Genomic DNA, 16739 nt, shown 5'->3' with positions numbered 1-16739 from the left:
ATCAAAATGTAAACTCAGGGCCAGCTGTCTGAAATATGCTTCTCTCTAAGGCTATGGGACACTCCCAGGACCAGGGAGGCATTTCCAGAGGCTGCAGGTATCCTTTGGGACTAGCTGTTGTTTTCCTCCATCTTATCAGGCTCTGATTTACTGTGTTTCTGTCCAAGACCCAGCCTCAGGGTGTCCCCCATACAGATGCCTCTGCATGGATGGAATCTAAAGGATCATGGCTTCTCCTCCCATTAACCTCTCTTCCTGCTCTGGAATGGACCTTGCATGTTGCCTGCTTCGTTGAGTTCTCTCCAATGGAATTTATTTTCCACAGGGACAGCAGAGGGCTAGAAACCACACAGGACTCCTCTGACACCAGATGTCAAACCTTCCACTCAGAGTCAGGGCTCTAGGAGCCGTGGGAGCCCTGTCTGTCTTTCTAGAATGTTCTCTTTTTATCTGCAACAGTTGCTCTCTAAGCAAGGGGTCCTCAGGTGCCAGTGACCTGGCTTGACCTAGCTAATATATCCCCCTGCACAATCAAAGTTCTGGGGTTTTGCTTGGTGAATGGAGGGAAGGAAGGACACTAGACTGAATGTGTGCCCAGCCTGTGTCCAGTCAGTCCTCTGTGAGAACACATAAAAGACGACCCCCTGGGAGAGTCTCAGCCTGCCTGTGGCAACGATGAACTTTGTCTGCAGAGGTCATGTTCTCTACTGGTTCCTCCTAGTCCCGTTGTAAATAGGTGGTCTGGACCTCGTGAATCCATCTTCTTTCCCGAACTATTGTGAACATCATCTTAATTCTCTGCAGTACCATGAGGCAGGCCTTATGTGAACATAGGATGGAGAGTGAGCAGATCTGAGCGCCCTGGGCTTGAACTCTGAGATCCTCAAAGGTGGAGTCCATCTTCACAAGACTTTCCACTTGGCCCTGAGATCCTTTGTCCCCTGCCAGTGCTCCTGCTCATTCTCACTCCTAATACTCGTGTGCGCTCCCCCGTCTCTTCAGCAGAAGGCTGGCTATTCACTTACCTGAGCAGCCTTTTATAGCCATGCCCAGCAGCTCAAGTCTGGCCCCTCTCTCTGGAGTTTCTGCAGTGCTTGCCAATAGACATTTGCCGGTGACCCTCAGTGCCCCAGAATCATTCACTGGGTGCTTTGCTACCAGAAAGAATTCTTGTGTGTGTGTGTGGGGGGGAGCAGTCTAAGTCAACACACAGGTTCAGTGAGACCAAAATCCAAGAGATGGAGGCCCCCAGAGAACATTCTATCGAAAACAAATGACACTATCTGAGAAAAGCTGCCAAAGCATGTGTCCTGGTAGTGAGGGCTGGATAGCTGTGATCATGGCTTTTATAGTTTCCCTCATCTTAAGGGGCAGAAGTCCTTCTGAGTCTTGATCTGAGAGGAGTTTGTCACAGACCTAGTGACCCCTAGCATCATACATGGTGAGAGTCATGGGAATGTCCTGATGCCCAAACCTGCTGCAGGAGGATGATGCTCATAGTCCAGCAGGCTAGCAGCTGCCTGCTGCAGGTTCCCCTGTGAATGACACAGGAATGATTGACTTGTGCCACCTGGCCCATCAGTAAGGTAATGGTGACTGACCACCTGAAGGTCCTTGTGGAAGAAGTCCCTGGAAGAAGTCCTGCTTGGAGAAATGCTGGTATTACCTGTGAAGAGACTAGATTACATAAAACAAAAGCAAAAACCAAACAAACCAAAAACCCAGGCTGTCAGGTTGGTTAGAAAAATAGTATTATAGCATGTCATTACATGATACACACTGAAAATGTGTTTTTCGTTAGAAATGGTAAGAAAGAGATGCTAAAATCACAGATGGGAGGCGGGAGTAGAGATGCTATGGCAAAGTGAAGTTAAGCTTCAAACAAACGGTACATGAAGAGGGAGCAGAGATACGGAGAGTGTCAGCCTCCCGGGCTTAATGATCCATGGCAGATCTCAGAAACGTAAATGTACCAAACAGCACAGCGATCATAGGCAAGGCCAACAGGTGCTTTGCATGTTCTTAAAATAAAACATAGGTCTAGTAAACAAGAGTCTCCCAAACACACCTTTAATCCCAGCACTTGGGAGTCAGAGGCAGTAGGTTAGAGACCAGCCTGGTCTGTATAGAAAATTCCAGGATATTCAAGGCTACATGGTGAGACTCTGTCTCAAACTATTTAACTTTATATTTTTAAAGTCTCTGTCAGGAGGTAGAGACAAGAGGACCAGAATTTAAAGCCATCTTCAGCTATATAGTGAGTTCAAAGCTAACCTGGGCTCCATAAGACTTGTCTCTGAGAGAGGCATGGTGGGGGCGGGGCTGTTATGTGACTATAGATCTTCAGCTGTGGTCTTGGAAAAAGCGTGTGTTTGAATTAGCCCTGAACTCCCAGCCGTCTTGAGGCAAGTTATGTAACTTTTGGAGTCTTTATTTTTTAGAACTCACCAGGGTGGAGGGGGTGGTTCTTATATCTGAGTGATTATGAGAACAGATCCAGCTGTCAGATCTTTTCCCGAGCTCTGTAGCATGGTTTCCACATGAGTCAGGACTTCAAAGCAAGCCCTCATGCCCTCTTCTGCACCAGCATCTGCTGAGTCAAACAGTTCATTCCTACGTGGCTTTAGCAGGAAAATCACAGCCGCCAGTGTGGGCGGCTATGATCTCATTCCTACTAGCGGTTATAGTGTAGTCTCAGGAAAGCAAAGCACATGGACTCATCCCCCTACAGTCCTGTGCATTTTCTGTGTGAATTCAGCAAGGTTGCTTGACCTCTCTGAGCCTTGTCTGGGAAGCCTGAGGATGTTTTCCCACTTTGTGGGGTGCAGCAAGATAGGAGAATGTGTCAGTTGAGCTGGTAAGTGCCCTGTTGGGAAAAACGAATAGCCTGTCACCTTTTAAAGTCCCAGTATCTCATTGAGAACACAGAGCAGTTAACCAGGGTGGGGCCAGGCAGTGCAGTCTTGGGCTGTTTCTCTGTTGCTGGTCCACACACACAGGTTAGCCCAAGACTTGCTTGCGCTGAGTGGTCTGTAGAGCCACACGGGGCATAGATTCCATTCCTTATGCTCTAGACCAAGATTCCTGTTCCTCCATTTGCAGGATGACCCATTTCCTATCTTTCCTCTCTTTCCTCAGACCTAGAAGGCTTGAGGAAGCTTGCTTGTTCTGCTTGGAGGTATTGGCCTGGGTGGTAAACTGCTTGTGATACAAGATTCCAAACACTAGGTGGCAGCATTCATCCTCAGCGTCAGTCAATCTGTGGCTGCCAAGAGGCTCTCTGATGGACAGGTGTGCCTACGGTGCTAGTCTGAGGCCGAGACAATGTTCCCAAGAACTGTTTTTAAAAACTTCTAAGGGTAAATGGTGAGAGGTCATGGAGAGTTATCGACTCATGCAAAGACCCCTGGCCAAGAATTTAGGGCTTAGGACCCAGAGAGGCAAACTACAGTTGAACCCGAGGATGGAATCATTGAAGTACATCACATGTTACTGCAGTGGTGTTAGACCCAAATCCACTGGACTTGGTAGGGATTAAAGGTGCACCTTTAATCTCAGCAATGGGAAGGCAGAGACAGGGAGGGGTCTATGAGTTTGAGACCAGCCTGGTCTACACAGAGAGTTCCAGACCAACCAAGGCTTCTCAACAAACAAAACGAGAGAGAGAGAGAGAGAGAGAGAGAGAGAGAGAGAGAGAGAGAGAGAATATCCAAATCCATGTTCAAAAGTCCATGATAAGCCACATATCGAGATTTTAAATAAAGGCCTGCTCCAACCCCTCTGTTACCCACACTCACCCTCTCCCCAGCCGGCCATAGCCTGCTGGATCCAGCTCTGAGGCAGGAAGAAGGTAATGTCATATCTCTGGGCCTCTGTTTCTCTGTTTAGCATGCAGGGTCCCTCTATTCCACATCCTCTGGGATGTGTAGCACGCTCCCAGCTTGCCCCCCAGCTTGTCGTCTGCCATAAGGGCCATCAGAAGCAGCTTCTCTTGTAACTGTATCTATAAGTGGAGCACACGGTGCCTCTGCCTGCAGTGCTCTGCTGAAATGCAATCCCTGGGCCTGGTTTCAAAAACTCTGCCCAGCAGCCCTGACCCTGTTTCAACCCCTGGACTGAGCTGGGGCCTGGGGTAATGTCAGGCATTCTTCAGGGAGCTCAGCTCAGCCCGCAGTTTTGGTACAGACAGCAGGTATGGTAGGGGCAGGAGTCAGACAAGACATAGGTGCTGCAGTGCTGCGGTCCTGCAGATGGTGCACCCTACAGTGGTGGACCTCTATAGACAGAGGTAGCTTGTACAGATGCATTGTCCAAGTAGACGGAAGAGAAAGAAAGAGCTTCAATGACCACAATGCCGCTTACACGACAGTTTATTAATGACAGCAGGTAACAGCCCCCTACCCCCAAGAATGTCACTTCTTGGGTATTAATATCAGAACAAGACCACTTTGTCCAGGGTACCAGGGACTTCTGGACACTAGAATCCTTGATGATCCTGGAGTTGTGGGAATGCCTATGGTTTCCGCAGAGAGGCAGAGGCCCCTCTTGTCTTGGAGCTTTGAGGGACATGGACATTGGCAGTCTGGGCTGTGTAGCTAGGCACGGCACTGGGGACTCTGGGAAGAGAGTATGCATGATGCATAGCCCCCAGGAAGAAGTGGCCAGCAAGTGCCCCTTTGCTGTCTTGTAGGCACAGTGGGATTGTGATGACTCTTGGGTTTCCCTAGAGCATGGGTACTCTCCTTCCAAAGCTCACCTTTACCATCTGTCTGTCACCTAAACCTGCCAAACACCCTTCTCCTCCAGCAGTGTGAGGACCCAGGAAGCACTGGGGATGTCTCTGAGCCCCCTGCTGCCTGCCCCCTGCAACCTGCCTCTTGCCGGCCTCTCTCTCTCTTTCTCTCTTCCAGAATGCCAACCTGGCCCCTTGTGGAGCAGACCCGGATGCCAGCTGGGGCACGCGAGGTACACACAGTGGGGACCCCTGTGGGTCTCTGGCTAGGCCAGAATCACTAGCACATGTCTACCAGTCTCATTCCGAGACTATCCCTCCGGGACCTGCTGGCAGAAGGCTCTGCACCATGGATGAAGGATCCCCTGGGGATCCCTGTTGATCCTTCAGCTCTCTTATCCTGTGCTGCAGGGGTCTGTCACGACTCTTTAGGTTCTATGAATCTCTTGGAGTAGGGCCCAGAGTCCCAAGCAAGCAGCTTCCAGGGTCTGAGCTGAACAGCGTAGGTCAAACCCCGTTTCTGGTCTTTTTCCACTGAGTCTGCTGGTATGTGTGCAAGTGGTCTAGGTCATGTGGCAGCCAGTAATGGCTGCTCTCCCAGCTCTGAGCAGGGCCATGCACCTGGCCATGCTCACTTCCTTGTTACCCTCTGGAATGCTGGCAGAACCCTGCTCTTGAATACCAGTTCATATACAGATGGCAGCGCCAGGGCATCACGGCTTGCCCTTAAAGTGCTTGTCCCAGTCCCCAGCCTCAGATCCGGGACTTCAGAGTCCCAAGTGGGAGGACCAAGGGCCTGCCTCATACAGGCATCTTCCTTCCAGAGTGGTTTGAAGCCAAGATTGTCGAGGCCCTTCCTGTGTCTATGGAGCTCCTGCCATCTGCACCACTTTAGCTTCTATAAGATGATACCTTAAGTCTAAAGAAAAATGTTATCAGAGGGAGTGTAGAGTGCTTGGCGGTTTATAATAATAAACAAAGTATGATGAAGAGGGACTAGGGTGTGGCTGGGGTGGTAGAGTGCTTGCCTCACACACGTACAACTCTGGGTTTTATCCCCAGCCCCACATAAACCACACGGGATGGTGCATAATGTAATCCCAGCACTTGGGATAGGAAGTCAGGGGAATCGGGAGTTCAAGGTCACCCTCAGTGATATAGTAAGTTCAAAGCTAACCTAGATTCAGTGAGACCTTGTTAAAAAAAATGGGGGGAGGGACGGGGTGATGGGATGCATATTGGTAAAGATGTCAGACTCCACAACACCCCTCAGAAAGTTTTCCCTCGAGAACCCACTGCACGGCTGGGTAAACTGAGATAGGTGTCTTTCTCAGAGTAACCCAGAACACCAGGAAAGACACCTCCCAGCCTAGGAGCACAGTGCCACTACCCAGCTTCCAGTATGGCCTCCAGCCTCCTGGCCATGCCTCCTGCTCTCAGTATTCTGTGGGAGACCTTTGGCCCCTATCTTAAGTCCAAGAACAGAGAAAGACCCATGAAGTCTGTTCAGGAGACCAAAGACCAAGCATAGGCCAGCTAATGGGGGTGGGGGCTGCCCAGGAATAAGATTGCTCCCATCCCGGGCATGGATGTTTTGTTCCTAAACCATTCCTGTGGTCTCTGCTCTTTTCTTACAGAGTACAAGGTAAGGGGCCTCCTGCACTACTGACCTCACCCACCGCGCTGTACCTGCCCAGGTTAAAAGTTCCTTTTTGTTGCATTTTCTCTATGAGATGTGCATGTCCACAACCCACACACGTATGTAACCTAGTTTGCCTTTTGGCTGGCCCAGGGGTTCTTGCCTCTGCGATAACCCTGTGGTGTCTTCCTGGCAGATATACCCATATGACTCCCTCATCGTAACCAACCGAATCCGGGTGAAACTGCCCAAAGATGTGGACCGGACGAGGCTGGAGGTAAGGCAAGGTAGGGAGGTATCTGTTGAGACTCTATAGAGCTCGGCCACGAGATCAGGTTCCCACACACGTAAACACCAGGAGATGGTGCCACCGTGGTGACAACACAGGGCAGTGTGAATAAAGTGGCTGTGCAGAGCCTGTGGGATGTGACCCTGGCAGGGACAGTATTGTAGCAGCATACTGGCTTTCCTGGGCTGGCTCTTTCATCTCTACTTACGATGAAAACCCAGAGTGGCTTAAGCGTGTCATTGTGTAGTCTGAGGTTTTTTGGAGCCCTTTCCCTGGGCCCTGGCAAACAGTAGTTCCTCCGCACAGGGAGGGGGCAGCAGAAAAGAGATGAGGTGACCTGGCTGCTGCATGGGGAGGTGGTGCCCCCTTTGACCAACGGGTACTTGACCCATAGGGACTTACACTGGAAAGCAATGAATTCACGTGGCTGAACGGCCCCTTTGGGTATGGCTGGATCTAGGAAGGAGAGTACTTGCATATCCAGTGGCTGTGCTCCCTCTACACTGGCTCCTTCCAGAGTTCAAGCTCCTTCTCTCTCTCATTTGTCTTCATACAACCCACACTGAGCCTCTGGGTGGTCATTGCCCCACCCCACCCTTAACCCAACCAGTTCTACGCAGGGCATATCATTGCCTGAGCAACCGGCTTACCTGGAGTTAAGGGGGCAGCTGGTGTCACCTGAGCTGGGGAGACCCAGGTTGTTCCTGGAAGAAACTGAGACCTGCCATCTGAGATGGAAAGAGGCTGCTGGGCAACAAGCAGGTGGCAAGTGTCCACTGCAAGGAGGGTCAGGGAGGGGACAAGACAGCATAGCAAAACACAGCAAAATCGCCAATAAGTAGTCACTCAGAGCAGCCAGTCCACATGGTACATATCCATCATACCAGCCAAGGAACCTGGAGCCAGAGCTCACTGCAAACAAGAAAAGGCCCCGGAAACATTTTTGTGTATTTTGATGGGCATATCATTCATGGGAAGGGCCAACAGCTAGGTTGGTTAGGAACCTATATGAGATTGGCAGGGTAAGGATAGCCTGGAGGAGACTAAAGGGCAGGTTTCTGCCTATGGTCTTGGAGAGTGGGCTTCACGAGTTCTTGCCTGGGTGTCAGGTATGACATTGGCTTCAATGGTCCACAGTGGGACGTCTTGCTCTCTGGCTGAAGCTGGGCTTGTTGGTGATACTGCTAACTGTATAAAGGAGTGCAGCTGGTCATTGGCAGCTCATGGGTCAGGATCAGGGTCAGCCTAGAGGGATCCTATTTGCTTTGTGTCTTGGCTCCTTAAAAGGTGTGTCCTTGTGGGTAAGTTACTAAGGGTTCTTGGACTAAATCCTTCACCCTTAGATGATGCTCAGAGCTCAGATGACATCAGTAGTAGCTCCTCCAGTCTCTTGAGAGCCTGCCAGGGCTCCCTGTTCCCTGTAGGGCTGGGGTGTGTCTCAGGTGACTTCTGCTTTGCTTGTGTGTCTGCTGAAGCCAACTGTAGCCTAGGGAGGGGATTAAACCTTTCATATCCAGGTGAACACACCCAAGAGTATGACTCTTAGCTATCTTCCCCTTCAAGCTCAGCCAGCCCCAGGAATCGGAGCAGTTACCAGAGTGGGGCGGGCACATCTGTCTTTTCTTCCTCATCAGCTTGGGGACAGGGATGTGGCCCTGGAAGGGGTGTGGTGGGGTTCTCTTACAGTAACAGACTCCCCCCACTCCCACCCCATGGGAGAGAGCTTTAGTTTTATAGCTGAAACCAAATTATAACTTGTAAAGATCCATAAAGCCACAAAGAGGAATAGGAACGGGAAACGCCTTCTGGAAGTCCCCATTGCTATCTCTTCAGAGCGGACAAGCTTCCACAAATCTCTCTCATATGACTCAGACAGTAACTGAGTTGTCTTTCAGGTAAGGAAGGCTCACTCACTGTATACTTAGCTCAACACCTGCTTTCCCCCTGAGATTTGACACAGACCTTTTCTGTGCCAGTCCATGGGATTCTGCCCCCATCTGGCCAAAAGTCACAGAAAGGCTGGCTTCCTAAAGGGCCCTTAGGACAGTGTTGCCACTCACAGCTGGACAGTTGTAAGCATTTAAATGAAGGCACAGAGATACTTAATTGAGCATCTACAGTGCTAAGCAGCAGGTGGCCCCACCTGTGTGCCTCCCATCCTCTAAACTGAGTGATAGCCCTGCATATACCTAGATTGCCATGGAGAAGGGCCATGGATGTGGTCCAAAATGATGATTTCCGGAAACAGGAAGAAGTAGTGTTGTATACGACCCTGTACATGGACGGAGGGCTGTGTAGTCAGCTGGGGGAGAAAAGTGCTTTCGTAGTGCCCTGATTGGCAGACGTAGACAGCATGAACATGGCTAAGCATGGCAGATAATGCTGCTGTCCCTTCTGTGTGGTCGGCTGCATTCCAAGCACATGGCATATTTTAACACTTCTTTCACAACATCACGAGGCACCCAGATGGCTTCCAGGGCCATGGTACCCAAGAGGCGGAGATGGGATTCAGCACTTGTAGCCACTCTGCTAGCCGATCTTCTAGATCAATTACAGTATGTGGATGAATTGCCAAACAAACCTGTCTTCAACTTGTTTTACTCATTATATTTTCTCACAACTATAAAGATTGACACATATACCTTAGAAACATGCATTCATATACATGCACACAAACACACAGACATATACAAACATACATGTGCAGGTGTGGAACACATGCCAAGGCACATGCTCAGAGGAGAGCTTCACAAATCCTGGGCCTGGGACTTCTGAGATGTGGCAACTCAAGAGGCTGAGCTTACTTCCTCTCCTTTAGTTCTTACAGCTTTCAACACGTTGGCTGAGCCCCAACCACATTTTCTAGGGCAACCATTTTCTCATAGACAGTAATCATCTCATGGGATGATTACCATGCCTCCCCAACACCTTTGCAGTAACATATAGCCGATGTTTGATCAAACCCCCAGCCCTGGGGCTTAAAAGAATTGGTATATACAATGTATATATCAAGAAAGGCGGGTGATGTGCTGGAGGGGCTCCTGTCTGCAGCTAAGGTTATGTGGCCACTCAACAGTGGGTGGCTCCTGGGTTGGGGTTCTGAGTTCTTTCTGTGGGCCCCCAGGTTCTGCTGACTAGGAAGAGGCTGCTGCAGAGGATCTGGGTTTTCCCTGCTGGTCTTCACACACCCTTAGGCTAACTGTGTGTGTTTTTTGGTGCAATAATTCCAGGCTAGGAAGCGAGGACCCCGAGGTTCACGTGTCCTTTCCCTGCTCAAACTTGTCCATTCAGTATGATGAGGACAGAGCACCTTGAACCCTGATGGCCAAGGGTGACCATGAGGGGTTCAGAGCCCTCAGGTCAGGCCCCCAGGCTCTTCCTGATCCAGGCGGAGAAGCACTTGAGGACTGTGTGAGAGGACAGATAGACTCGGGCAGGGGCTCTGGTGGATGCCAGCTGCCAGGAACAACAGTCACACATGTGTCCCCCTGAGCAGAGACCTAGTGCCCTTCTGGAGCCGAGTCAACCAGGTTAGCTGGACTTTGGTGCAGGGGACTGTGTGTGGCCTTGGGGCTCCCTTGGGTACCACAGTTCAGGCAGCCTCACCTCAGGAAGAGCTGACATTTGAGTCAAGGCCTAGAGAAATTGGAGATGTTGCTGGTGACCCAGGGAGAAAGGTGCTGAAGGCCCTAGGACTTCCTACCACACAACGATATCCCTCAGAAGTGAGACTGGCCCGCTCTCTGGAAGGCACCAAGAGGGTCTACCTTCTTGTAGCTATGGAAGAAGCTTGGAGTCCTTGGCACTGGCAGCACCTGAGGAGCCAGGGGCCAGGGAAAAGCTGAGCTAAAACAGCTCCATGGGTCCCTGTAGTTAGCTATACCTCATAGTTTTTCCTCCAAGGGAGGGCACTTAGAGAACCAGAGGCCCTAGACCAGGAGACACACAATAGATCCTCTGCCAGGCACTAACTCTTCTGATTCTTACTCACACTCTGGAACTCAACAGAACTTGGGCAATCAAGTCCTAGTCCCCTCCAAGATGAGCAAATACCTCAGGAACTGGGGGTGTGGTGGGGTGAGGGCCACTGGCCTCAGGTCTTTCCCTGCCAGCTGTCTTGCCAGCCTCGCCACTGCGGTCAATGCACCTTCTCAGTACCAGCCATCATATGTGTGCCCCTTCCTTGCTCTCACTTGTAACCAGCTCTCCTGGGCTGTGCAGGGAGCATCCCACAGAATATGACAGGAGTTCGAAGCGAGCCTTTACTACATAGTAAGCTCAATTCTTGCCTGGATTGCACAGTGAGGCCTTGTCTCAAACAACAAAACCAGGGACCACACCTCAAGCCACCTCCCCAACACTTCCACCTCTGGTGGTCCTCTTAAACTGGTCTCATCCCACCCCACCAGGCACCCTTTCCTCTTAGTGCCCTTGGCCTCTCTGAGAGCCTCCTCCAGTAAGTCAGAAGAGTGGGAGCAGGCCTCAAAGTGCTCTGGTAAGACAAGACAGGATCTTCTACATCTTGGTGGTCTAGGAGTGACCTTCTCAGCCCATCAAGTCACCCTGATCTCACCAGGCAGATGTTTCCTTTCCACCTCTGGGAGGCTTGGTGAAGGCTGTGAACCTGGCTGTGTGCATGTGTGTGACTCCAGGCCCGTCTTCCAGATCACCCATTCTGGGGCTCTAAAACTCAGAGCACACAACACAGTTTCAGTAACAAGATTTAGATTTTATGCTTTTAGAGATTACTACATTCTCTAGCCCATTCTGAGACAAGATCCCCTAGAGTGCAGCCTGTCCTTGAACTTGCTATGTAGCCAAGACTGGCCTTAAACTCCTGATCCTTCTGCCTCAGTTTACCAAATGCTGAGATTGCCCATGTATGTCCCCACACCCATCTCTCTTCATTTTTCGCTCTTGATCATTACAACGACCTTTGGTGTCTTTGCTTTAAAGTGGTGGAAACTGTACTCTTTTTTGCCAACATTTTTTTAATTGTGGCAAAATTCGCTGCTTTTAGCATTTTGAAGTGTGCAACTCATGCATCTGCACCCTTCCAGTTTCACAACCATCATCGCCATCTGTGTCCAGAATGTTTTCATCCCCCAGAAAGGAAACCCCACGCCCTTCATCAGTCAAGGCACCCACCCTTCTCATCCACACCCCTCCCCCAGCAATCCACTTCTGTTTCTTCCAGGCCTGCTCTGGACATTTCATTCAGCAGAGTCATGCCATGTGCGGTACGTTTGTCTCTTCGCACTTGGCCTGATGTTTTTGAGGCCTATAGCTTCATGTTATTCTGGGTTTAATGATGCTGCACTGCATCTTATTTTCCCGCTGTCAAAAGTTGGCTTGTTTCTGCGCTTGACCCTTGGGACGAAGGCAGTGAAGGTGGGCACTTGAGGACTGTGGGAGTCCCTATCTCTGTTCTGGGTGTCTGCTTCTGGGCAGGAGAGCTGTTATCCCTCACTCCATTACTTTGTTGAGAACCTGCCCCCTTCTTTCCCATAACAGTCAAGAGGTCCTGCTGGGGAAGGAAGTTGGCAGGAGACTGTCTTAGCCAGGCCTACTCCCTCTTGCTTTCTTGCTACCCTATCCTATCTCCAGCTTCCCTCCTTTCTCCCTGCTGAGCTGAGGGGAAGGGAGGGGCCTGGGGGGGATTATCTGAGGTCACATGAGTGTGCCTCAAGGAACAAGAAGTGTTTTTTTTTTTCTTTTCCTCTATTTTCTTAGAAGGGTGTGTGGATAGTGAAATGGGGTCTCGACCCAGACTGGCCTTGAACTAGAGGATGACATTAAACTCCTGACCCTCGGCCTACACTTCCCAAATGGTAGACTTACAAGTGTGCACCTCCAAACTCGGCTGAGAAGTGACTCCTCAGCCTGGTGTGTGAGGCGGCTGTGAGAATAACAGGCCAGGAGTGCTCAAGGGACAGACCACTTTATAATATGGGGATCTATCAGAATTGTTCTTAGTACTGGGGACCACCATGAGCAAAGGCAGAACCCACGCACACAGTCACAGCTGGTCCTAATACTAAATGCTGACCAGTACTGACTCTACCCACCCAGTCCCCAAAACTTCAGGAGGGGGGGTCGTGGTGCATGTTTTCAGACTTCCTCTCAGAAGCCCCACAGAGGCGCTGATGGTTGTAGCCCTGAACATCCCAGCTCAGGAGTCAAGCTCAGTGACTCAGAATAACTGGCTTGGGACCACATGTCAGAGTCAAGATGAGGGAGGGTTTGTGCCATGGCCTGGGCCCAGCTTGACTTCTTTGCTGCATGCTGTGATGGAACACCGTGACCAAAAGCAACTAGGGGAGGAGAGGATTTATCTGGCTTACACTTCCATTCACTGTTTATCATCAGAGGAAGTCAGGACAGGAACTCAAGCAGGGTAGAAACCTGGAGGCAGGAGCTAGGCTATTGCTCATCATGGCTTGCTCAACCAGCTTTCTTGTAGAACCCGGACCACCCGTCCAGAGATGATACCACCCACAATGGGCTGGGTCCTCCCCTATTTATCACTAATTAAGAAAATGTTCTACAGGCTTCCCTACAGTCTGATATTATGAAAGCATTTCCTTTTTTTTTTTTATTTTTTGAGACAGGGTTTCTCTGTGGAGCTTTGGTGCCCACCCTGGAACTAGCTCTTGTAGACCAGGCTGGCCTCAAACTCACAGAGATCTGCCCGCCTCTGCCTCCCAAGTGCTGGGATTAAAGGCGTGTACCACTGCCACCCAGCGGAGGCATTTTCTTAATTAAGGTTCCCTCCTCTCAGATGACTTCAGCTTGTGTTAAGCTGTCACAAAACTAGCCAGTACACTACCCCTTGGCTTTCTCACCTGGGAGATGGGAATAGAACAGAATACACTGTCTGAATAGCCGCTATCCCAATGAAAGAAAGCGGTAAATGAGTCAGCCTATAGGAGTTTACAGCCCAAAGGCTCCGAGCAGGCAGGAGTCCTGTTGCAGGGCATGGCTACTGAACTTGGCCACAGGGAGCTTTTGTCCGTGGGAATCGGTACGGTAGTCAAAGGGGCTATGGCAGCCCCATGCCAGTCCCTGTGTATCCCTACCAAGACTGCCCTCTAGGCTTTGTTTCTTTCACTGCAAAGAAGCCCTGGTCATGCCAACAAAGTCACTCATCCTCAGTGGCAGCCCTGCTCCACCCGAGAGTCACAGGGAGCTGGCTTGGCAGGCTTGCTGCTGCAAAGCTGTACGCAGATTTCTAGGGCAAAAGCTGCAGAGCCTGCAGTCATAATGGACCAGGCTTGGCTGTTGGCCATAGCACGACCGCTCAGCGGTGGAGTGAGACAAAGGTCAGTTTGCAGCTGCCTTGGGAAGATGGAGAGCAAGCCTTCCAGCCATCCCGGGCACTGACGTGATCTAGCTGTAGATCTGGAGCAGCTGGAGAACCGGACCAGGATGAGAGGAGAGCGGACGTGCTCAGTCCTGGTCCAGCAGTGGCCTGCTTGGTCACTGTGTCACTTCTGGTTCTGCCAGGTGGTCAGAAGTCCTTCTCGCTTGAGGGACAAGAAGGTTCCCGTGAGGCAATTTTGGGGTTGGGAGACTGTGTGATTTTATCATGGGGATGTGTTTGTGAGTCTTTGTTATTCCTGGAATCCAAGGTAACTCTAGGCTAAGAACAAGGACTGGAGACATTCAGGCTCCTTTTCTGTCTGGAGCGGGACACAGTAAACACTGGCCTAGAAGCCTCAGCTCTTATCTTTGCACTGATCGTCCTCAAGGGTCATAGATAGGCTGGGTAGCCTTGCATGGTTAAGTCTGTGCACAGAACTAAGTAGGAACTGGACCCAAAGGACAGGCACAGAATGCAAAGGGGCCAGGCCTGCGTGCTGCCTTTACGACAGGGGTCCAGGTGAGGAGCCAGTGCTTCTCAGAACGTAGGCAACTTCTTCTCAGGTCCAGTTTCAAGCACCACACACTGACTGTCCTTGTTTTCCCTTGTCTGAAGAGACACCTGTCACCTGAGGAGTTCCAAGAAGTGTTTGGGATGAGCATCGAAGAGTTTGACCGCCTGGCCCTGTGGAAGAGGAATGACCTAAAGAAGAAAGCCCTGCTCTTCTGACAGCCGCCAGCGTCTTTCCAGGAGCCCGTTGGGGGGCAGAGCCGAAGGACCCCACTGCCCCTCTCCCAGATCCCCCTCCTGCACTTTTCCTCTGCTTCTCTGTGTCAGTGAGGCAGGCGGGTGCCTGAGGGAGGCAGGGTGGGGCCAGGCCCCGAGGAGCATCCAGCAGGCATGGTACCTTCTGCAGCAAGGATACTCCCCCCTGTAGTTTAGGGCCAGGTGCCAGCTTGACTCGCTCCTTTCCGCCACAACCTGAGATCAGGGCAATGCCGCAGCCAGCTATCGTAGGAGATGGGCCAGAGCATTCGGCCAGCCCAGCACCTTCCCAGTGCCCTGGGGTGCGGTGTGACCACGCCTGTGCTAGGCACTTGGGCAAAGATGTGTCCAGGAGGCGGGTGAAAGGCTCGCCAGTGCCAGACCCTGACACAGCAGGGGTGGTAAGCGTGAGACTCCTCAGAGCATGAACAGGATGCAGGCGGGCTGAGGCAGGGGAGCCAGGCCCATGTCCGAGAGGCAGTGGGACTGTGATGTTTTGCCATTATTGTGATGGATCTTTTCTGGGGAATGAATGTCGACCTGACAGGGTGCCCCCAACTAGTGCTCTGTGTACTGTGCCCTTCCAAATCACCCCCTTAGTTGCCTAAATGATATCTTTCAAGTTCCACAGAAGTTTTTATTTTATTAAAAAGTATCGCTTCCTTACACATAAGAAGACATATATGCAGAGTTTAGTTTTACGGTCCCTCTGAAGAGGATTGCCTCCGCCTTACACCCCCCCACTGTGCAGGCCTCTGTGCTTCCAGTCCTCCGCGTTCCTCAGAGGCAGGAGCCCATCTGTTTCCCTTCGTCCCTGCTCCTTTGTATGTATCACACAGACCGCCTCAAAGACAGACTCGCTCAGTAGTGCCGTTTGTAAATACATGTGAAGTGTACGTCTCCTTTTTCCTCACCGTCGTTTTCCTAAACCTCAAAGAGAAGAGCGCCCCCTGATGGCCAAAGCCCTGGAATAAAGGTTTCCCCACTGTGGCCTTGTCTCACAGGAACCTGACCAGTCTTCTCAGTAAAGACACTCACTGTAGCCCCCACAACATAAAACACACATGTTCAGGAGTCATGCTGTCCCACGCAGCCCCGACACAGGCACTGAGTGCTGCAGGAGAGACGAGTAGAGGTGACGCTTCTTCCAACCTGGGTGTCCAGAAGTGGGAGCTAACTAGGACCCTGGTGACAGACATAAAAGAGCATGCCTGCCACAGGGTGTGTGGGCACTGTGGTCCTGAGTGACTCTAGCTGTCCCCTCCTCTGGGCTGTCCTTCACACATTCTCACATCCCAGGACACGTTGAGTCTTGTTTCCGCTGGGCCATGGAGGGGAACTTTTGGTACTTAATCTGCTTCCTGCCACTTAGCAGTCCGGACCTGCACAACTGGAAAACCCCACCTCCTCACTCATGAGGTGTCATGTCATGTCTGATTCCTGGACACCTGGGAAAATAAACGGTGACACACTGTAACTTGTGAAAGGATAAAATGTGTTCAAGCATGCTTGGTTTCAGAGGCATGGGCGGGGGTGTGTTCATGGAGCAGGACGGGCCACCTGGGAGGGACTCCTGTTCCATCCAGAGGTGTCTATGAGGGCTGGAGCTCTGGCTTGGTCAGCCTAGGGCGCCAACATTATGCTAACAGGGTCATCTGCCCACCCTAGGCAGGATGAGGTGCTAACTGCTGTTCCGTGGTAAATGTCCAAAGGGGCCCCCAGTGTGCTCCCTGATGTCAGGCCATGCTTTTATAGAGAAGGTGCCGGGGATCAGTCTTGAAAGATGGAGGGTCTTGGCAGCATAACAGGGAAAGGCATCCCAGGCAGATGGAATGGCGCTGCGGGATGCTGAGGCTGTGAACGGTGACACATGTTCTGAAAGCTTTGGTGTTTGGAAAAGGCTGAGCACGGGGCTGGGGAAAAGGCTGGAAGGAAAGAAAAGGTCAGCAGG

The 16739-nt window shown here is 51.2% G+C and overlaps 1 protein-coding gene across 14 annotated transcripts in view; it reads left to right on the top strand.

The window, feature by feature from the left end:
* Ablim2 (actin binding LIM protein family member 2) overlaps positions 1–15684 on the top strand; it is a 121453-nt gene extending 105769 nt beyond the window's left edge. For 9 of the 14 annotated variants that reach the window (XM_050141211.1, XM_050141207.1, XM_050141204.1 and 6 more), the window contains 4 exons: positions 4911–4965; positions 6370–6490; positions 6568–6648; positions 14639–15684. In XM_050141211.1, coding sequence (XP_049997168.1) covers positions 4911–4965; positions 6370–6490; positions 6568–6648; positions 14639–14752 — 371 coding nt within the window. In that variant the 3' untranslated portion in view covers positions 14753–15684. Of the gene's footprint in view, positions 1–4910; positions 4966–6369; positions 6491–6567; positions 6649–14638 lie in introns of those variants that run through there. The other 5 variants (XR_007591461.1, XR_007591460.1, XR_007591459.1 and 2 more) reach the window with 2 other exon arrangements.
* The last annotated feature ends 1055 nt before the right edge of the window (positions 15685–16739 follow it).

Source organism: Alexandromys fortis, unplaced genomic scaffold, assembly GCF_014885135.2.
Source record: "Alexandromys fortis isolate MF-2015 unplaced genomic scaffold, M_Fortis_MF-2015_v1.1 scaffold_7, whole genome shotgun sequence".
Taxonomy (NCBI): domain Eukaryota; kingdom Metazoa; phylum Chordata; class Mammalia; order Rodentia; family Cricetidae; genus Alexandromys; species Alexandromys fortis.
The sequence above is the reverse complement of the archived record's forward strand: the minus strand, read 5'-3'. Positions and strand labels throughout refer to the sequence as shown.